Source organism: Octopus bimaculoides, chromosome 22 (assembly GCF_046866305.1).
Source record: "Octopus bimaculoides isolate indiv1 chromosome 22, ASM4686630v1, whole genome shotgun sequence".
In the NCBI taxonomy this organism is placed as follows: domain Eukaryota; kingdom Metazoa; phylum Mollusca; class Cephalopoda; order Octopoda; family Octopodidae; genus Octopus; species Octopus bimaculoides.
The window spans coordinates 33,855,066-33,879,593 of NC_142949.1; the positions used below are offsets into that span (position 1 = coordinate 33,855,066).

The 24,528-nt window shown below is 35.1% G+C and overlaps 1 protein-coding gene across 1 annotated transcript in view; it reads left to right on the top strand.

Annotated features, from left to right (window-relative positions):
• The window catches only part of LOC106879696 (protein unc-13 homolog B), a gene marked incomplete in the record, with an annotated part of 200,335 nt that overhangs the window by 124,581 nt on the left and 51,226 nt on the right, over nt 1-24,528 (top strand). The window contains 4 exon segments of the mRNA XM_089339545.1: nt 6,229-6,306; nt 7,156-7,375; nt 13,105-13,225; nt 15,863-15,969. Of these exon segments, the coding sequence (XP_089195671.1) occupies nt 6,229-6,306; nt 7,156-7,375; nt 13,105-13,225; nt 15,863-15,969 (526 nt within the window).

Below are 24,528 nucleotides of genomic sequence, written 5' to 3' on the forward strand. Positions count from 1 at the left end.
AGTTGTTTATGGATAACCAGCAGTCACTCATACATACCAGCCTCTTCTTTCGGTGCCATCGATGTTATCCAAGGGAAAGGCAAAGACCGATACAGCTTGGCACCAGTGACATCACAACTCATTTCTGCAGCTGAGTGAAATAGAGCAGCATGAAATAAAGTGTCTCGCTCAAGATTACATCGCACAGCCTGGTCCAGGAATTGGACTCACTACCTCATGTCTGTGAGCCCAGCACTCTAACCACTGAGCCATGCACTTTCACATATTAATACATAATTAATAATATTAATACCAATTTTGATAACATAGTACCAAAAAGACGTGAGTTCCTGTAAGAGTAAATTTGAGTATAAAATGTGCCATGTGTCTTAAGGCAATTTTAACCCTAGGCCAACCAAAGTCTTGTGAGTGGATTTGCAAGATGGACACTGAAATAAGGCCATTTACATTCATGTATACATACAGACATACATGTATGTATGTGTGTGTTTGTGTTTGCTTGTCTTGTTAACAGTTGACAGTTGTCACTCTCATACAGCAGTGTTGTTCATTTGCAATCTTTGGTGAAAATGTCTCTCACCAAGGGGAAATTTTAGCTGATTTGAAAACTTAAGGGTTGGCGATGGGAAAGGTCATCCAGCTAAAAAAAAATCTGCTCCAGCAAATCAGGACTGACCTGTACAAGCATGGCAAAGTGGACATTAAAATGATGATATTTTTGGAAATTAATTTCTTTTATCTTAACACTTAAGATATGTTTATGTAAATTAAATTACATTTATTCACTTAGTTGGCATTTCTAGTATTACCAAGTCTTTTTTTTTTGTTGTTGTTGTTGTTGCACAGCTCAAATTTTAAACAATTTATATACTTAGTTTAATGTATAAAATGATCCAAGCCCACCCTCAGCATGAGAATTCATTTAGCTTGCAAGGAGCAGCTAAATTTTCCATGAATAATACCATATGGTATTAAAAAGTGCCGGACACATTGGATAATGTTGTTCTCACTATGTTGTATCTGAAGGAAAAACAGGGATGGTTGGAATGCTTTTCAGCATATGTCTGTTTGACAAAGGCTGACATAAAACTAAACAAATATGTAATTATACAAAAACACATGTTAATATAGATGTAAAAGTGTGTATATGTGTACAGGTGCATGTGTGTGTGTGTGTGTGTGTGTGTGCATATGTAACTATTATCTATTTTCCATGTGTGTGTATGATTATATATATATATATATATATATATATATATATATATATATACACACATACACACACACACATATATATATATATATATATATAATAATAAAAGGAAAATAGAGTTCAAACTGACATATGTTATAAGCAAATAGAGAATAATTCAGCCATGAATAACCAAAAAAATCAAAGAAGAAAAATAACAATAGTAATAATAAATTTTATTATTTTTTTTATGTGAATGTATATTATATTTTTTATGTGATATTATTTTTTATATGCCACACATTTATATATCTTCAGAGATTTTTGACAATCTCTGTTTTAGCATGCTGTCACATATAGTGTAGCAATTTTAACTTAACCAGAATTTTATACACACGGAATGTTTTTTTTAGAGCCTAATTTTATTTATTTTTTTTGTTTCCCTGAAACACCTTAATAAAAGATTTATGCACTTCAGTTAATGCACAATTATATTTTAATGTTTCTTTCAGAATTTTTTTTCTCTTGTACATTCAATTTCCCATCAATTTTGTTTCATTGTTTTTTTTTTGTTTTTTTTTTTGTCGTTTTCTTTTTCTTAGAAATTTTTTTTTCTTCTTCGTTTGTTTGTAATCTCAAGGTAAAAATAGAAAATATCACACAAGGGTTTTGAGAAATTGATTCTTTTATTTAATTGTCAAATATAATATTGATTTATTGTTTGTTAAAAATATTGTCTAGCTAAGACTGTATGTAACTTTACAGGTATGGGAAGGAACGTTCATAAAACAAAAGAAACTCATTTGGATTTATGATTATCTATTTTTTCAGCATCTAAGTAATAAAAATTTATAGAAAGAAAATATTAAGTTTCATTTTAGTATCATTTTATTTATCTTTTATTCAATGGCTTACAGATATATTTTATTTATATACTCAAACAAAAGCCCATTATAGATTTTCATTGAAATAAATCTTGTACATTTTTTAGTATTCCTTCTCCTACCTCCTTAGAATCATTTCTTTAGGTTTCAATCTTTTTTTTTTTATGTAACTCTCAGATAACTTTGGTATTTAGTGTTCCTTAATAACGAGCTAATTAATATGTATTGATTATATTGTATATATTTATTTACACAGCATTTGATTATTCAAAGCTGTAGTTTGATAAAAGCTTTAGTAGGATAATACTGTCTTTTGTAACATATTAATATCAATTTCCAATTTTTGACAATTCAAAGAGACATTTCTATACAGAGTTCCAATTCTGAAACAACCAAACTAACGAACATTCTCAAAGGAGAATTAATTTGTCAACTATCATACTGTCTCTAAATTAAATTGACAGTCTCTAAATTAAATTGACAGTCTCTAACCCAAAATAACTTTCCAATTAATTTTTATGTTCATTCTATCAACTTATAATCAACATAAACTGCTGCAGGCATGACTGTGTCATTAACAGCCATTTCCTAACAATGTAGTTCCAAGTCCTCCAATCATCCCACTGCACAACACCTTGAGCAAGTGTCTTCACTCATCGCCACTGGGCCAACTGAAGCGGTTTTAATGAAATTTGGTAGACGTGAAGTATGCGGAAGCCAGTTAACAAAATGTTTGTGTCTGTGTGTGTGTGTGTCTCTGTCCGTGTGTGTGTGTGTGTCTGTCTGTCCGCGTGTGTGTGTGTGTGTGTGTGTGTCTGTCTGTCTGTCTGTCCCTGTGTGTGTGTTGAGCCAACAACTATCCCGCTTCATTTATTTTATGCACACACACACAAACACACACACACACACACACATATATATACATATATATACTATTATGTATATTCATACATCTCTTTGATCATTTAAAATTATTCCTGCAACACAACTTTACATGTTCTTTGAAATTCATAAAAAAGTATTTGGGTATTTTTTTCTAAAATTTCCTTTTGTTTTTTCCATCTTAACACTTAAAACTAGTTCCACTGCCTAGTATGTTTCTGGCTGACTAAAGGGTAACAATTGTTCCTTGACAAATTTCAGAGATGCTGGTTCCAAAGGTCATGTCATAACGAGCTGAGATGTCATATTTCATTGCACTTTCAAAGCACGTAAAACAATTTGGAGTTATGTGGTCTGTGAATATAACCTCATAAGGTTCCATCACTTGTTATTGCTGTATATAACCAAACAGTTTGCGACTTAAGCATTTCTGTCTTTTACTTAGACTTAAAGCAAGTATATGATAGGACTCCTCCATGATTAGAAACACTGGGACTTCCACCATCAGTCTCACGATACAGCTGTAGAGTCCAGCAGGGTCCCCTCCATCAGGTCCTTGGTATATATATATATATATATATATATATAGACAGACAGACAGATTGGTATAATTGGTTAGTACACTTATCGCAAGTATAAGAGATGTAGGTTTGATTCCCATGCATGCCAATGCCTACCTTTTTCCCGTTGAGGGCTTATATGCCCCAGTAGGCTATTTTCTTTAGCCAATACCCGATGAATGTTTATAAGCTTAAAGCTTATAATTATTATCATTTACAAAATTTTCACTCATTACTGTCTCTTCATCTGAGGCAGCACGCATATATATATATATATATATATATATATTAACTCCATGGAGGAGTTACATTTGTTTTATTGCATTTTCTAGCTGATCAATACTCACCTTGTTATTATTGAACTGTTATCTGTGTTAGTATATATATATATATATATATATAGTGTAGTATATTGCCACTTAAGTGTGGCTGACCCCTAGGGGTGGATGTTACTGTTGCTTTTAGCCCCAGGAGGACATCTCCTCCAGCTGGCTTATCGACACACGACTGTGTCCTGTTTGCCAAGGGAAGTTATCCCTCTCACCACGATCTGCAGCACGAACGGATCCGGATTTCAGGGTTATTTCCCTTTGTCGGCGTTCGATAGCTACTGACCTTGGTGAGAGAGACAAAAACCTGGCAATCTTATATCTACTTTTCCAGTGAAATTCTTCACTGATATCGAAAAGGTGAAAACAAGCAATGTTAATTCTCTAAATGAAGTATTAACAGTAACTGCACGATAAAGTGTAGTATATTGCCACTTAACATCTCTCTCACCAAGGTCAGCAGCTATCGAACGCCGACGAAGGGAAATAACCCTGAAATCCGGATCCGTTCGTGCTGCAGATCGTGGTGAGAGGGATAACTTCCCTTGGCAAACAGGACACAGTCGTGTGTCGATAAGCCAGCTGGAGGAGATGTCCTCCTGGGGCTAAAAGCAACAGTAACATCCACCCCTAGGGGTCAGCCACACTTAAGTGGCAATATACTACACTTTATCGTGCAGTTACTGTTAATACTTCATTTAGAGAATTAACATTGCTTATATATATATATATATATATATATATATATATATATATATATATAATATTGGTACTTTGAGGAAAACTTTTATTTACCAATAATAGTCAAAACATACTTTTTGCTGTTTATTAAAGCTGAAAGAAATTCTGTCTGTTCGCTTGTAGGTTCTTCTTTTTCCTATATTTACCCTTATAACATCAAAAGGATTTTTTTTTGTTTTTTAAGCAATGGGATGTGAATCTTTCGACTGAGTAGTTGTGGGTATTTATCGCTAGTTCAAAGGAAAGTTTAAAATACGTTTTACTGCACAATGTAAATAACTTGCTTCCATTGCAATTAGTCCACTTGGTTCATCTTAAGGAAATTTCTGACATGAAAATCAATATTCCTAAAGATCAAGTAATACAAACATGCTGGATCGTTTTATCTAAATTAACTCCATGGAGGAATTACATTTGTTTTATTGCATTTTCTAGCTGATCAATACTCACCTTGTTATTATTGAACTGTTATCTGTGTTAGTATATAAAATCTCTCAGAAATGTAATTATGATATTTTTTTTTTTTTTTTGTAAAACAATTTGACATGATAAGCAAATGGTGACCTCTTATTTGGAGTCAGCACACTGAAAAAGTAAGCTAGATCAACCTGCTTTTGTTGAATCAGCAGAAAATATGTTCAAGAGACAAGGCAGTGTTATAATTAAAACTCTTTGAATTAATTGCTTTTATAACATAATTATTTTGGGAGTGTTTTTTTATATATATATATAATTTGAATTTAAGTCTATTTCTTAAAATTAATTTTAAAAAAAATGTATTACTTGTTAATTAGTTATTTCACATATATAGATATATATATATATATTTATACACACACACACACATACATGTATATAATTAATTTTCCTATCTGTTGAATCATTTCCACTTCTTGGATAGCAAAAGCAAAGTCCTTCATGTCAGATGTAATCTTTGTGTGTGTGTGTGTGTGTTTTGATATAAAGATTTTAAAAACCAACTATGCTTGTAAAATATTTTTGGACCTGGGTTTGCACCCCCTAAGCAAATTTCGTTTCCACACTAATATACCCGTAATACACATATTTGATCTGTCCGTGTTGTACAGACAAGCTCCCTAGTCATTCTTGCTATTGTAAAAGCTGTGTGCAGTGAGCTAGTGATTGACCCCTTGGAGACATGTTCCAGATAACACTACCCTTCATAAAACTCATCACAAAATAAAATAAAATAAATACAGCTGTTGTTGACATCATAAGAATTTATAAACTTTCAAGAGAATGTGAAATAATTACATTTGGAACAGTGGGTCTCGGAGCCCATAAAGCTGTAAATGATAGAATGTAAATGTTGGCTGCCCAGCAACCTTCAACATTTGCTACTCAAAAGGGTTTTTCAATGAAATATTTACATGTTATTGTTTCATTGCTTCATGTGCTTCAAGAGGTACTATTCCTCACCAAAAAAAAAAAAAATTTAAATGCAGCTGTGTTTTTAAACATCCATGCTAAAGACATGAATTTAAATTATTATTGCTAGATTCATAAAAAAAAAAAACCCAAAACTCATTAATTCTTTGAAACTATTTCATTTTATTCACGATCTTGCTTTGACATGGTATTTTAAAATTGTTATTAAATTCTTTGAAATATTATTTCAGACAATGGTTGCGTCAAAACGCAATGCAGGAGTTCCATCAGCCATGGTTGCTCGCCAGTCATTAAATGATGAAGAATTGGTAAGTTTCTCTGACAGTCAGTCTTTTATTCATTCTTTCATCCATTTATTTTAAACATTTGTTTCATAACGTACACATTACTCTGTCAAATGTAATATTTATTTATTTATATCATTTTGAATTAATAATGTATTATGTCATAGCTTTGAGAATTCAATGGTGTTACCTTTTATTTTTAGCATGGCATTGTAGGGTAGGTGTATGAAGCTGGATCTAGCCAGTTTGAACATTAAACAGGTAGAATATTTGGGTCAGATATATTCAGTTGAGCATAGAAGTGTAAAGCTTTCCAAATATGATAGCATGATGTATTTAGTCTGATGCTTTCCTACTTATACCATCTAATGTACTCTAATTCTGTTATTTTAGATAATATATATCAAGTAAGAAATATCAAAAGTTGTGATTGGTTGACAATTGCATTTTTCTGTTTAACCTTTTTAATACCAACCCACCTTAGACTGACCCTGTTTCCATGATCCAAACTTCCTTTTTTTTAACCCTTTAGCATTCAGATTATTCTCTGGAATGTAATGCTTATTTATTCACATTGTTTTTAATTAATCATGCATTATTTTATAGATTCAAGATTTCAAAGATATGATTATTTTCATGTAGAATGACATTGTAGGGTAAGAGTAAGAGGTTGGATCTGACCAGTTTAAATATAAAACAGGTAGAATATTTGGGTCAGATATTGCCAATTTAAATGTTAAATGATTAAATTCATCTCTAGAATATATTTTAGAAGTTATTTCATTGTTTATTCATGAAATATAATTCAAATCCAAGAAAAATTCTTTTTAATTATTTAATTTTTTCTTTCTTTCTTTCTTTCTTATCATTTAGAAAATGCATGTTTACAAGAAAACTCTGCAAGCCTTAATCTATCCCATATCCAGCACAACCCCCCATAACTTTGTTGTCTGGACTGCAACATCCCCTACATATTGTTTTGAATGTGAGGGGTTGTTGTGGGGTTTAGCACGGCAGGGTGTCCGTTGCACAGAATGTGGAGTTAAATGCCATGAAAAATGCAAAGATCTGCTTAATGCAGATTGCCTACAAAGTGAGTATCAAAAATATAAAAGATGTTTTTCGTTCTTTTTTTAAATATGTATTTTTATGCATGAATCGATTTGTTAACTTCTAAAGATTTCTTTGAAAAAAAAAACATGATGCAATGAAGAAATCTGTACGTGGTTGAATATAAAGCTATCCTCCACATTATAGGAGTATTGTGTTCACGCTGTTTTTTTATCTGTTGTTGTTTTAATCATTGGACAGTAGCCATGCTGAGGCACCACCTTCAAGGGTTTAGTCAAACAAATTATAAGTCTGGTATTTATGCTGTTGTCTTTTATTGAGCTATTAAGTTACAGGGATGTAAGGAAACCAACACTGGTTATCAAGCAGCCAGAAGAAGGACAAACACGCACACACGCACACACACACACACACACACATATATATATATATATATATATATATATATATATATATATATATATACACACACACATATATATGTGACAGTGCATGGCTCAGCGGTTAGAGAGTTGAGCTTATGATTGTGAAGTTGTGAGTTTGATTCCCGGACCAGGCTGTGTGTTGTGTTCTTGAGCAAGACACTTTATTTCATGTTGCTTCAATTCACTCTGCTGTAGTGATGAGTTGTGATGTTATTGGTGTTAAGCTGTATTGGCCCCTTTGCCTTTCCCTTGGATAACATTAGTCCCTTGTGCTGAACTGCTAAGTCATGGGGATGTGAACAAACCAACATTGGTTGTCAAGTGGTGGAATGGGGACAAACATAGACACACACACACACACACACACACACACACAGACACACATATATACAGTGGCTTCTTTCAGTTTCTGCTAACTAAGTCCACTCACAAGGCTTTGGTCAACCTGTGGCTATAGTTGAAGATACTTGCCCAAGGTGCCATGCAGTGGGACTGAACCCAGAACCATGTGACTGAGAAGCAAACTTCTTACCATATGGCCATGCCTGTACCTGGTAGTATAATTTTTGTCAGATAGCAATTAACTTCTCTGTAATTTTGTTAGATGGAAGTTAATGTCAATGAGGCCCTTTGAAATGGCAGTTAATGTTACTGTGGTCTTATCACTTGACTGTTAAGTCCAGTGACATCTTGACAGATGATCATTAACTTCAATGCAACCTTCCAACATAAAACGGTTCCCTACCTCTGCTTTTGGTGGTCAAGCTTAATTTGTCCCTCCCTGTTTAACATCACCTCCTGCTACCTAGGATGTCTTTAGCAGAGTCCACTCTCTTGCAAATATTTCAAGCAGTTCTTTGAACTGTGGCTAACTTCCTCCTACCAAGTACTTGTAAAGGATTGTTAAGTGTAACTCTTTCTCCTCTGATTAAAACGTAAAATGATAATTCTTTCTTCTTTTTTTTTTTTTTAAAAATATTATTTCAGCACTATCAGTAAGAATCAATTTCTCAAATGATGATAAAAATGATTTATGCTAGTTAGATTTAATAAACCTACTGAAGAATAAAGATATATATTCATAATCATTAACGAGAAAAAAAAAATTTGCTTTCATTAAAATTATTAAAGAAATTTTATACATTCAGTTGTCATGGCATTCCGTCAATTACGACGACGAGGGTTCCAGTTGATCTGATCAACGGAACAGCCTGCTCGTGAAATTAACGTGCAAGTGGCTGAGCACTCCACAGACACGTGTACCCTTAACATAGTTCTCGGGGATATTCAGCGTGACACAGTGTATGACAAGGCTGGCCCCTTTGAATTACTGGTACAACAGAAACAGGAAGAAAGAGTGAGAGAAAGTTGTGGTGAAAGAGTACAGCAGGGTTTGCCATTGCCCCTTGTCAGAGCCTCGTGGAGCTTTAGGTGTTTTCACTCAATAAACACTCATAGCACCTGGTCTGGGAATCGAAACCGTGATCCCCCGACTGCAAGTCTGCTGCCCTAACCAGTGGGCCATTGTGCTTCCACATACTTTCAGTAGTATTTAAAGGAAAGATGCTACTGAATTTGGTGAGAGATAGGTAGATATGTCCATGTGAGGGTTGTCACTATATCTTTGTGAGCGTGTGTGGCTTTGTCTGTGTCTGTGGGGAGGTATATGTGTGAGTGTGTGTAGCTGTGTGTGTGAGAGTGTATGACTGTGTCTGTGTGTGGTGGGGAGGTGTCTGTGTGAGGGTGTGTGACTGTCTGTGTGGGAGGAGGGGTATCTGTGTCTGTGTGATGGTATATGATTGTGTCCATGTGAGAGTATGTGACCATGTCTGTGTGAGGGTATGTGTGTGTGTGTGTCTGTGTCTGTGCGTGAGTGTATGTTGCTATATCGATGGCTGCATGTGTTAGGGAATGTTGCTGTGCGTGCGAACGTGCTCGAAGCATATGATGCATATAGCTCTGAATAACTTTCAAAAATACATTGACTAATCATTATTATTGATTTCATTTACTGGAATATTGTTTAAAATATCGCCTTTAAAAAATACAGCTGTAGATAATTTTAAGTGCTACACACGTAATTGAGACTTAATCTTCCCCAAACGGAAATCGTTTTATCTTCAACAATATTTAGTTGATCGAAACTACACACTTTTATAGTGACATGGGGGAAGATGAGGGGTAGAGCAAAAGCGAGAGAGAGAGAGAGAAAATATTCCTGCTTCTGACAGTAAATAAGACACGGCCTGTTAAGCTTAACCCTTTAGCATTTAGATTATTACTCTGTCAAATCTATCGCTTATTTATTCACGTTGTTTTGAATTAATCATGCGTTATCTCGGAGCTTTGAGATTTCGTTGATATCTTTTCCTGTTTGTCTCTCACTTGTTTTCCATCATTAGACTGTGGCTATGCTGGGGGTCCGCCTTGAAGAATTTTTAATCAAGCGAATCGACCCCAGTACTTTTTTTTTTTTTTTTAAAGTATAGTGCTTATTCTATTGATCTCTTTTGCTGAACTGCTAGGTTATAGGGATGTCAACACACCAACACCGGTTACCAAGTGGTGGTGGGGGACAAACATAGACACATAGAGATATGCGCAAATCGTCATCATCATCATCATTTAACGTCCATTGTCCATGCTGCCTTGGGTTGGACGGTTTGACCAGAGCTGGAGAGCTGCATCAAACTCCAGTCTGATTTGGCATAGTCTCTATGCTTGGATGTTCTTCCTAACACCAACCACTTTACAGAGTTGGCGTTATACATGATGGGCTTCTTTCAGTTTCCATCTACCAAATCCACTCATAAAGCTTTGGTCAGCCAAAGACTACAGTAGAAGACATATGCCCAAGGTGCCATGCAGTGGGATTGAACCTGGAACCGGGTGGTTGGGAAGCAAACTTCTTACTACACAGCCATACCTGCACCTACACACATTCATATATATGTATGTCTGTGAATGTGTGTATACAGTAGGCATCCACACATTTCCTGTTGACAAAATTCCACTTAGAATGCATTCTTGAAACAGAAGCCACAAACAAGGTGTCACACACTGCCATGAAACTTCCACCCCAAGGTGTCACACATTGGCATGAAACTTGGACCCACTCTATGATAACTTTTTTATTTATTTATTTATTTATTTATTTATTTTTGAGAAATTAGTTTACCAGTCTTGCCTCTTCTCAATGATAAACTGGTCGCTCTTCTGATGAATAAGTCTCTTCTTGAAATCTTTTGCCATTACTACTTGATTGCTAAAAATCTGTGATTACCGACTATGAGCTGAGCTCCAAAGTATTAAGATCTCAAGTAAAATCATTTGCTATCGGTCCAAACTACTTAATTATTACTTAAGAAGATGGAAATGGCAGAGGTGGCTGAACTACGTAATATTGTCAAGAAAATAACCATTTCTATTCTATCCCTCTGATCTTATTCCCTTTGATCTGCAAAATGTTCTGTTCCAAGCTGCTTACACCATTCTTGCTACTAATTTACAGAAAACTACTGTTGCCAATTTATTTGTATTTCTTTTACAAGAATTTCTTCTGTGAAGTATTTTACTTTAAATTACTTTAAAGTTATCTGACGGGAAGATTTCCTTCCAACTATTAATATAGGTTAAGTAGAAGAAAAGTTCTCATTAGATATCTGATGAGAAAAGAAATATATCTATATCATGTGTGTGTGTATGTATATATATATATATATATTTATATATATATATATATATATATATATATACAGAGGGAGAGAGAGAGAGAGAGAGAGAGATACACACACATATATACATATATAAATACAGACACATCTATATACACATATAAATACAGACATATATATACACATTCATATATATACATTATATATAAACACACATACATATATGTGTGTATATATATATATATATATATATATATATATATATATACATGCATAAATACACATACACACATCTACATATATATACATGCACACACCTATACATTCACATGCACACACACACATCTATGTATCTATATGTTTGTGTGTGTGTAATGCCATTTTAAAAGCATTAGAAAACTATAACGACCGTATAATTGGCAACCTTTGAGCCAGCCTCAGTCGGTTTCACTTTAAATGATACAGCAACATGGCCAAAAGATTCTGAAGATAATCTTGTAGTGGCTGTATAATTTGACTTGCTGAACATTTTGAGGGAGAAAAAAAAAATGTCTTTCTACAAATTATCCAAACTGAATGGCTAAACTATGTACAGTTTTTATTTGTTCTTTATTTGCTTTGTAACTATTTTGTATTTCTGTTTTTTCTCTCTTAGCTTTTTTTATTTGTTTCTCCTCATTTCTTTCTCTTTCTCTCCCTCTGTATGTATGTGTGTGTATGTTTGTATATATATATATTACCTTTTACTTGTTTGACTTATCAGACTGCAGCCATGCTGGGGAATGGTATGAGGGGCTATAGAAGAACAACCTGACCCTGGTACTTACATATGGTACTTACATAAACGTCACCAAATGCCTACCCAGAGTAATTACTCATGGCATGTGCCTGATGTATATATATATATATATATATATATATATATATATATATATATATATATAAACTTCAGTAGGCATAAGTAAGAAGCTTGCTTCCCAACCACATGGTGCCGGGTTCAGTTCCACTGCATGGCACCTTGGGCAAGAGCCTTCTACTACAATCCCACGCTGACCAAAGCCATGTGAGTGAATTTGGTCAACAGAAACTGAAAGAAGCCTGTCTTATATATGCATTTGTGTGTGTGTGTGTGTTTGTTCCCCATCACTATGTGACAACTAGTGTTAGTTTCTTTATGTCCCCCATGACTTAGCAGTTTGGCAAAAGAGACTGATAGCATAAGTATCAGGCTTTAAAAGAACATAAGTACCAGGGTCGATTTATTCAACTAACATCAAAGAATCCTTCAAGGAGGTGCCCCTGCATGGCTGCAATCAAATGACTGAAGTAAGTAAAAGATTATATATATACATATATATATATATATATATATATATATATATATACACACACTCTGGTTTTGGCTATTTATTGATCCTTTATTCCCCAGAAGGTGATGAGAAAAATCTTCTAATTTTCTGTGAATCATGTACATATTCAGTTTTAATGGAATAGTTATTCTTGGACATAATTGGTGCAAATAAAGATGGCTTAGCATTAGCATATCATTTAACAGGTAACGGTTTGCATTCAGTTCTAGAAAAAGACAAACCTTGTTTTTTTTTCCTTTTCGTCATTCTTGAAGTTTTATACAAATCTGTTCCGTTTTACAGGGGCTGCTGAAAAAAGCTCCAAGCATGGAGCGGAAGATAAAACCCACAATATAATCATGGCAATGAAAGATCGAATGAAAGCACGAGAAAAGAATAAACCTGAAATATTTGAGCTTATCCGGTGAGACTTTTTTTTTTCATCTTTGTTTACCATAGATTTAATAACTGATGCATGCGTCGTTAAGAACCTTGCTTTGCAACAACATGGTTTTGGGTTCGACTTCACCACATGACCCCTCCCTAGAACAAATGCCAGGTTTTTTTTTTTTTTTTTTTTTGTAGAATAAATGGAATCCCAAATTCAGATTCTGCATAAAAAATTGGCACCAATATACCAAATTTGAAAATTTTCACTTTACTTTTAATATTTCCGAATCTGTAACAGCAACTGAAAGGATCCCAAACGCCTTTTATCATGGCTTTGGTTTTGGTTCACTAAAGCCTTGCAGACGAAATTCAACAGACCTCAGTTGTGTAGGAAACCTGTCACAAGGACCATTCATAGTTCTGGCTGGTAGATGTAATTCATTGCCCAATTTACTGACATCAAATGGCCTTAGAGGGTCTTTAACGAAGTCCAATCTCTTACTAGCATTTAGATCTGAGCTTTGGTGTGAGGGTAACTTCCTTCCTCCTTCCCCACCCCCATCATTCTCAGAGGCTATGAGAAATGGCTATGGGCGTTTCCCTTCTTCTCTAAGTAAGTGATATCTGAAAGAAAGAAAATTAATAAGTAAATATATATAACAGGGTGAGGCGTGGCTGTTGTGGTTAGACGTTTTCGTCCCAACCACATGGTTCTGGGTTCAGTCCCACTGTGTGACACCTTGGGCAAGTGTCATCTACTAAAGCCTCAGGCTGATCAAACCCTGTGAGTAGATTTGGTAGACGGAAACTGAAAGAAGCCCGTCGTATGTGTGTGTGTGTGTCTTTGTGTCTGGCTTCCAATTCCTGTTTTCTGATCAGAAAGCACCAGAAATGATTTTGTATTCCTAATTTGAGAATTTGGAATGGCAGGCATTCTGTAAAGCTGTTGGTAACACCATCAACTGCCAATCAATAAATGTATTGCTCAAGTCCAACTGGTGAATCTATCATCCTGCATTCGTTTCTATCACAAACTGACTCTTAAAACACATCATATCATTTCTCTTAGCCTTATCGACCACTCAGTCAAAGCAGCAAGTATTGTGTGGGCTGATGTGATACCCAGGAGCACAATTCTGTCGTCCAATAATTGATAGATGTCAGCTTTGAAAAAAAATTGATATCTGTATTTTATGAAATGCGTATGCATTGGAAATATTATGTCACAACAGAAACCATTTCCAACATCAAACGACTGAAGTTCCTCTGTTGCCCTCCTATGGACTTTTCTTGCCAAGTCTAAATCACCAATACAATAATTTATTCTGGATTTCATTTCATGTGTGTGTGTGTGTGTGCGTGTGTGTGTGTGTGTGTGTGCATGTGTGTGTGTGTGTGTGTATGCTGGTATGGATGTGTGGTAAGAAGGCGGTGAGCTGGCAGAGTTGTTAGCACGCCGGGCGAAATGCTTAGGGCTATTTCGTCTGTCTTTACGTTCCGAGTTCAAATTCCGCCGAGGTCAACTTTGCCTTTCATCCTTTTGGGGGTCGATTAAATTAAATAAGTACCAGTTACGCACTGGCATTGATGTAATTGACTTAATCCGTTTGTCTGTCCTTGTTTGTCCCCCTCTGTGTGTAGCCCCTTGTGGGCAGTAAAGAAATAAGAAGTTTCCTTCACAACCAAATGGTTCTAGGTTCAGTTCCACTATGTGGCACCAAAGCTGAGTGTTTTTTGCTTTCGCCCTAGGCTGACCAAAGACTTGTGGTAGAGGGAAAATGAAAGAAGCCCATTATTTATGTGTGTGCATGTGTGTGTCTATGCATGCATGCAAACGCTTGTGTGATACTCTCTTTTTGATTTGACATAATGCGATAGTTGTAAAGGATAGTCACCTTCATGCAAGTGAAGTCCTTAGATTCCAGTTTTCTTTGAAAGGATGTCTGATTATGGGAAAATATTACCTCACTTGGAAACAGGTGAAGGCTGGCATAGTTAATGGCATAGAAATAATATCTACAGAATAGCTAAGACAACTGTTGGTTGTAACCTTATAATAAAATCTTAATTCCTCTTCAGCTGGGAGCCACATCAATATTGAACAGCTGATCCAAAGATTTCCGTTTCTCTTGTCAATTTCTATCTATTTTTGGCTGACTATATTTTAACATTAGAATATCAAGCACTGGTTATTTTGGGTTTCCTGTATTCTCGCCTCAAGAAATTACCATTCTATATTTATGTATATATATTGAACTTTAAAATAATTTATTTAAAACCATCCAATATCTCAAACTCTGAGACCATTGTTGCAAGTAATATTATCTATCCTAAAAGTGACAAGGGAGTTCTTATTTGCCAGTCTTTTGTTTAGCTGTTTTTCTAATTCTGGCTTGATATTTCCAACAATACTGATTTTTTTTTTCTTGCCCATCCTCTCTGAAGATCTTCCTTTTTTTCTTGGAAATTTAATAAAAAAAAATTATCTAAAAAATGAAATAATCTATAAAGTTTCAATTTTCTTACAAAAATCTTTATAATTTTCTGTATGCATTTCTCCGTCTTTCTCGCTCTCTTTCGCTCTATTTCTCTCTCTCTCTTTCTCTTTTTCTCCCCCCCCCCCATATATATATATGTATATATATAATCTGCATTTCTTTACAAATTTTAGGCAAGTTTTTGGTGTTGATAAGAAATCACATTCAGGTCATATGAAAGCTGTGAAACAGAGCGTGCTTGATGGAACTTCGAAATGGTCAGCTAAAATTGCCATTACGGGTAAGTTTACATTTGAATTCAGCCCAGTAATTCTTCATATTTATTCAGGAATTAATTCATTAATTATCAACCCTTTGGCGTTCAGATTACCATGTCAAATGAAATGTATATGTATTCTAATTGCTTGAAATTAATTGTGCATTATATCTTTGCTTAAATATTTCAATGTGGTTGTTGCTTATTCTTACAGAGACATTGCAGAGAATATGTGGGAGGCTTGATTTGGCTAATCTTTAACCGGTAGACTATTTTGGCTGGATATGACCAATTTAAAAGCTCAAAAATTCATGAAATTATAGCACGTGTTTTTCTAATTACTAATGCCAGATATTAGGACTTAAAAGTGTATATATTTTTCTAACTACTTATGTTGGATATTGTGATATATATATATATATATATATATATATATAAATATATATATATATATCATAATATCCAACATAAGTAGTTAGAAAAATATACATATATATATATATATATATATATATATATATGTGTGTGTGTGTGAAGGTACATGGCTCAGTGGTTAGTGTTGAGCTTACGATCACGAGATTGTGAGTTCGGATCCCGGACCGGGCTGCGTGTTGTGTTCTTGAGCAAGACACTTTATTTCACGTTGCTTCACTTCACTCAGCTGTAGAAATGAGTTGCGACGTCACTGGTGCCAAGCTGTATTGGCCCCTTTGCCTTTCCCTTGGATAACACTGGTGGCATGGAGAAGGGAGGCTGGTATGCATGGGCAACTGCTGGTCTTCCGTAAACAACCTTGCCCGGACTTGTGCCTCGGAGGGTAACTTTCTAGGTGCAATTCCATATATGGAAGACAACTCTTACCATCTCCCAGCATTATTATGACCTCATCAACATACTATAACCTTCACTATACCAACCAAAGCAGTAATGGAAGAATCAGTAAGGAAATATAGAATATTGTACACTAGTTGTCATAGAATGATTTATTCAATAAACTGACAAAAATATGTGGATTTCTAGAACTTTCTAGTTTATTGTAAATTGAAATAGAAAATTAAAATAAAATAACTAATGGATGCAAAATTATGTTAAATGTGTGTCAACCACCTCCCTGCTCATCAGATTCATGTCTGTTTGGCATCTAACTTAGAATCAGTCTTCTCTTCATATCTAATTAGCAGATAATCTGAAATTGAAGGAATTCAATATTATTTTGGAAGATTTAATTAATTCAATGTCTTGTTTGTTTAAATTTGGTTTGTTTTCTTTTCTGTTTTTTTTTGTTTGTTTGTTTTCGTTTTGTTTTTCGCTTGATTTATATTATTTTGTTTGAACAGAATATTTCTCTTTTCCTTTTTTTTTTTTAAGCAGTACTCTTGTTTTGAGCTTCTCTTTTTTACTAAAGATATTTAAATGTTTTATATCACTGCTCTGTCGTCATAAAACTGACTGTTAATTTATCAAACAAAATAGTATTTTATGACACAGCTCTGTTACAAAACTAAATATTTTCATATGGTTTAAGCCATGAACTTATTCATTCTCTAAACAATTCTATTTTACTATTTTTTCTACTCAATTACACATTTTACTTACTCATTACTCAACTATTTGTTTTGCACATGCCACTCAGTTATTCCATTCAGTTAATAATTCAGATAATAATTCTTTCAACTATAGGTACAAGGCCTGAATTTTTGTGGGAAGGGGGACAATTGATCACATTGACCCCATCACTTGATTGATACTTAATCTATTGTCCCTCAAGGGATGAAAAGCAAAGTCGACTTCAGCAGAATTTGAACTCAGAACATAGCGACAGATGAATTACTGCTAAACATTTTGCCCGGCATGCTAATGATTCTGCCAGCTCACTGCCTTAATTATGATAATAATAATCCTTTCTCTTACAGGCACAAGGCCTGAAATTTTGGGATAGGGATTAAGTTGATTACATCGACCCCAGTACTCCACTGGTACTTAATTTATCGACCCCAAAAGGATGAAAGGCAAAGTCGACCTTGGCGGAATTTGAACTCAGGATAGAGTGACAGCCAAAATACTGTTAAACATTTTGTCCAGCATTCTAACGATTCTGCCAGCTCACTGCTTTAATAATAATAATAATAATAATAATAATAATAATAATAATAACAACAACAACATCAGCAATGAAAGTTTGATCAATTCCTGTAAGTAAAAGCTTTCACATTTTGTGAAAAATGACCGAAACACCAACGTTTTCAGGTTTTGTCTTCTTTTCCAATGTCTTCCTTTGTTCATCCAACAATTTATTAGCATCAACTGACAGTTTTTGATATATAACTATACATGTGTGTATGTGCATGTGTATACATGTAGATGTGGGTGTGTATATATTTATGTTCAGACGTGTGTGTGTGTGTGGATGTGTGTGTGAATATATGTTCATGCGCTAATCCTATTATATATTCCAGAGATAAATTGCATAATTCCAGATAAAACTAATGTTGACAGCTACAGCTGTTGTTGTTTTGTTCAAATTGTGGCAAGAAAGGAATTAGCTTTCAAGAAATAAAGCAATTGTTTTTGTTTTATTGTTGGAAATGTGTGTCTGTGTGTGTGGGTGTGTGTGCTCTCACATGAGATATATCTATGTATCATTAAACTTGTGTGTGCGTATGTATGAGTGTATATTCACATGAAATATATTTATATGCATTCATTAAGTGTTTATGTGTGTGCTCACATGAGGTACATCCATATGCATTCATTAAATGTGTGTATGAGTGTGTTTGTGCTCACATGAGGTAAATCTATATGCATTCATTAAATGTGTGTGTGTGTGTGTGAGTACATGTATATACATATACTTGTGGATGCATGCATGTGAATCTGAAAATGTGTGTTTGTGTGAGTTGTGCGTACCTGTGTGTGCTCACATGAGGCATATCTACATGTACGTATGTAAATATGTTTGCATATATGTGTGAGTATAAATATATACATGTGGGTGTATGCATGTGAATTTGAATGAGTATATATATATATATATATATATATATATGTGCATGTGGGTGCATGCATGAAGCATATGTGTATGTCTGTACATGTGTGTCTGTGTGTGTGTATGCATGCTCACTTGAAGTATATTTATATGTATGCATGTAAATTGTGTGTGTGTGTGTGTGTGTGTGTACATGTATATACATGTATATGTGGATGTATACATCCAAATTTGAATGTGTGTATTTGTGTAAAAGTGCATGTATGTGTGTGAGTGCATTGTATATATGAACACTGACATATGTATATTCTATACATATGAATACATATATGTGTATGAAAATGTGTATGTTCTTATGTATCGTAACAATACTGAAACCAGTTAACATGTTCTAATAAGAAAATCTCTATTTGACATGTCAAAAATAATATTAATATTAATAATAATAATAATAATAAATTATGTTTTTATTATTTTACTCTTTTTTTCATATTTTTGAATTTCTGTTTTTCACCTGTTCCTGTAATCGTTGTCATAATCATCATCTTCATCATCATTCACCATCATCATCATCATCATCATCATCGGTTAAGCATTCTTATTGCTACGTGATGGATGTGGGGTGGCAGTGGTGGAGGGTGGAACCATAAGTACACTATTGTTCCACCCAGTTTCATTTCATCTCATCTTTGGGACCTAATCTTGCAATGTCTGCTATAATTAATTAATTAATTAGTTGCTTCTTCTGTCCTTCTTTGACTTATAACAACTCTCTCTCTCTCTATATATATATATATCTATCTATATCTATATATATATATATATATATATATACCAATATTCACGTGTGTGTGTGTGAGAAGGTTCATGGTTTAGTGGTTAGGGTGTTGTGTCCATGATTGTAAGATTGTAGTTTCGATTCTTGGACTAGGTGACGTTTTGTATTCATCATCATCATCATCATCATCATCGTTTAACGTCCGCTTTCCATGCTAGCATGGGTTGGACGATTTGACTGAGGACTGGTGAAACCAGATTCCCAGAATGTTCATCATTGAAACCGTCACAGAATTCACCATCCTACCCACTATAACCTTCACGCCCCCAACCAAAATTTTTTTGTGTAGAGGTAGTGCCGGGTGGTGGAGGTTGTGGGTGTGGTGATGGTTATGGTGGTAGGTGTCTTGTGCTTATGTTAAAAATCAATGCACTGTAGCAAAGAACTCAATAGATCTCTCGAATAATTTTGTTTATTCTCCATGAGCACAACAAAAGCCCAAAAAGCCATGATGAGAATAATAACAATAATAATAATAATAATAATAATAATAATAATAATAATAACAATAACAACAACAATAATACTCCGTTACCAGATTGTGCTGCTGTGAAATCACTTCATCATTGGATTATTGATTGACCTTATTAAAGTAAAGTTTAAATGGTGCCGATTGTTTACTCGTTCACAAGTGAAGGAGAGATTCTTGTGACGACAAACTGCTGTTGTATAAGAATATATTATATCAACAAGTCAAGCTAAACACACAGGTTTTTAATTTGATTTTGTTGTTTTTACTTTCATCTAATTATTTACATTGTCTTCGTTGAACTATTCTCTTTCTCTCTCTTTCACATTCTTAATAATTCTCTCACTGTAGTCTCTCTCAGTTACCTCACTTTATTCTAATCATTCACTCTTTTAGAAAAGCAAGAATAACCAAAGCAATGTAATTCACTATCAATCTATCTATCTATCTATCTATCTATCTATCTATCTATCTATCTATTTATCTATCTATCTATCTATTTATCTATCTATCTACCCATCCATCTGTCCATTATCATGCTTGAATCTCAGAGTACCAAGAAGTTTGAATCAAACTGCTTTGATCCATACACATACACACACAATCAAAAATAATACCATAAATTCCATTCTTCTTTTTAACATTTATATGTGTGTGTGTGTGTGTGAATGTTAGGTCCGTGACTTGCAGGTTAACAAGAACTGGTAAGCCAGAGGATGACTATGTATGTGTATGTATGTATGTATTCATGTACATGCATGCATGTGTGTGTGTGTAAGTGCATGTATATATATGTGTTTTTGTGTGTATATCCTCATCATCATCATTCTACGTCCGCTTTCTATGCTAGCATGGGTTGGACGATTTGACTGGGGACTAGCAAACCAGATGGCTACTCCAGACTTCAATCTGATCTGGCAGAGTTTCTACAGCTGAATGCCCTTCCTAACACCAACCACTCTGAGAGTGTAGTGGGTGCTTTTTACGTGCCACTGGCACGGGAACAAGACCACTGCTCTGGCAGTGATCCTGCTCGGATGGTGCTGTTAGCGCTCCACTGGCATGGGTGCCAGTCACCAAATTTGGTTTTATATATATATATATATCTACAGACACACACACACACACACACACACACTCACATATATATATAAGTAATTTTATTGTATATATATATATATATATATATATATATATATATACATACACACACACACACATTTGTATGTATGAATACACACAACTACGCATGAATTTATCACCATAGGGAGAGAGAAGAAAAACAGTTTATCAAGCAGGAATACATTACGCTGTAAATGTCAAACTTGAATTATCTCCATTTACACCAATGTGGAAATCTTGTCTATTGTTTCTCACGAGGCTGATAAAATAAATAGCAGAGCCATATGATTAGAGGTGGCAGCAGTGGTGATGTAGTTTTGTCTAAAAGCAAAATAAACCTTTGACAACAGTGCCCCAGCATGGCCACAGTCTGACTCCTGGAAACTAATAAAATAATCTCCAGCATTTTACATTTTAAGTAATTGTTTAGTTGATCTCTTATTACTCAGTGTTTGTGTTTATAACTAATTATTGATTTTTGTTTCAATATCCACTAAGGCTAATGTTCGTTTATCGCAGTAGACCTACACATAATTAATTAAATCAATAACGCTGTATTAATTACTTACACTCAACTAATCTGACTCAGCGGAAATTGAGCTCATGTCCACAGATCGCAGGAAGCAAGTGTTTAGGCTCTCTGCTGTCGTTGGCGTCTCAGATGTCGAGTATGGTTACTGCAAGAACTATCATTTCCTACTTTGTAATTGTTTGATAAATGAAACAGTTTTGTCATGGAAGAATCGAATTAGCCACATGTTTTAAAAACGTCTCTGTGTGTATGAAATTAACACTTGTATATCATCATCACCATTTAATGTCTGTTGTCCATGTGAACATGGGCTGGATAGTTTGACCATGGCTAGTAAACTGAGGGGCTGCACCAGATTCTAGTCTGATTTGGCATGCTTTCTACAGCTGGATGCCCTTCCTAATATGCCAACCACTCCGAGAGTATAATGGGTGCTTTTACATGCCACTGGCATGACACCAGTATCTGTCACAATTACAATTTCACTTGGCTTGATAGATCTACCTATCTATCTATCTATCTATCTATATGTATATATAAATATATATATATATATATTCATATATTTATATAAAATATTTAATCCATGACAGTCCAACGGTAACCATGTTAATCAACGAATGAAGAGTATTTATCCACCAATGAGATATTGAACACTCATTCTCACTGTATCTATAAAGATGATAGATAGATAGATGGATGGATGGATGGATAGATGGATGATGGCTGACTGGATGGCTAGATAGATAGATAGATAGATAGATAGATAGGTAGATAGATAAATAGATAGATAGATAGATAGATAGATAGATTGATAGACAGCCAGAAAGATGGCTAGATAGATAGATTGCCATATAGATGGTGAGATAGATAGATGAGAGGGAAGTTTCTGAGGGAGAGGGAGGAAGAAAGAGAGAGAGAGAAAGCAGAAGAAGAAAGAGAAGGAGTGCGAAGAAGAAGAAGAAGATTATGATGATTTGGTTGCACTGTCTAGCGACTTGGGTGACCACATAAAGTGTCCGTTCCTCTTCACTATATCTTCAGCCAGCATCTTCTTCAAGAATACAAATCAATTCATTTGATCTCCCTTTTCACCTGTGGCTTCTACAATCTGCCCTCTTCAGAAGAGTAAAAGAGATCTGAATAAATATATCAATAAACTTATAAACTCTCCAGCCATTTTCTTTTGAAGCTCGGTGCAGCTCTGCCGTGTTCACATGCAATAATAAATATATTTGGTTTGATTTCGGTTGCTTTCCTTAAGTCTTGTTTCCTTTCGCTTTGTTTCTTTCTTGTTTTTGTTTCATCGATGGCGATGACGATGACGGTATTCCATGCATTGGCTAGGACAAACGTGGGAGCGGTGGTGGTGGCGGTGGTGGTGGTGGTAGTGATGATAACAATGGTGGTTGTGGTGATGGTGACAATGGTAGCAACGATGGTGGTCATGGTGGTGGTCGTGGGGGTCGTGGCGGTGGTGGTTGTTTTGGTGGTAGTGTGGTGGTGGCGGTGATCGTCATCATCGTCTTGGTCGTGACAGTGATATTAGTGGTGATGGTGATGGTGGTGGTGGTAACATTGGTGGTGGCGGTGGTGGTGGTGGTGGTAACATTGGTGGTGGCAATGGTGGTGGTGGTGGTGGCAATGGTGGTGGTGGTGGTGGTGGTGGTGGCAATGGTGGTGGTGGTGGTGGTGGCAGCGATGGTGATAGTGATGGTGACGGTTGTAGTAAGGGTGCTAGTGGTTGTGGAGTGGTGGTAATAGTGATGATGGTAGTTGAGGATGATGCTGACAGTGGTGGTGCTGGTGGTGGCAGTGATAGTAGTAGTAGTAGCAGTGATAGTAGTCATAATGGTGATGCTGGTGATGGTAATAGTGGGAGTGGTACTGTTGTTGCTGTTGGTAGTGGTGGTGATGGTAATTGTGATGACAATGATAGTGGTAGCCATGGTAGTGGTGGTGGCAGTCATCAGTTTGAGGATAATTCCCCACCCCCACCCCCACCCCCCAACAGTGGCGAGCTGGCAGAATCGTTAGCCACGCCCCAGACAAAATTGCTGAGCAGAATTTCTTCCATCTTTATGTTCTGAGTTCAAATATCCCCTGAGGTCAACTTTGCCTTTCATCATCCACTTGAGGACGTGGGGTGGTGTGTGGGGGGAATCAAATAAGCACCAGTCAAATTCTGGGGGTCGATGTGATTGATTTACCCCCCTCCCACCAAATTCCAGACCTAGTGCCTATTGTAGAAAGGATTATCATTATTATTATCATCTTTATTATTATTATTACTGTTATCATCATCATCACCACCACCATCATCATCATCATCATCATCATCATCATCATCATCATCATCATCATCATCATCACCACCACCACCATCATCATCATCATCATCATCACCACCACCATCATCATCATCACCATCATCATCATTCATGGTTTGAGAAATATATATAGAGAGAGTTTCCTTTCTTAACAGAATAATTAGATAACCTCACAGAAAACATGACGTAAACGTGTTTCAGGGCAAACATAGACATTCAAGGTCATTATTATTATTATTATTATTATTATTATTATTACTATTATTACTACTATTATTATTATTATTATTATTATTATTATTATTA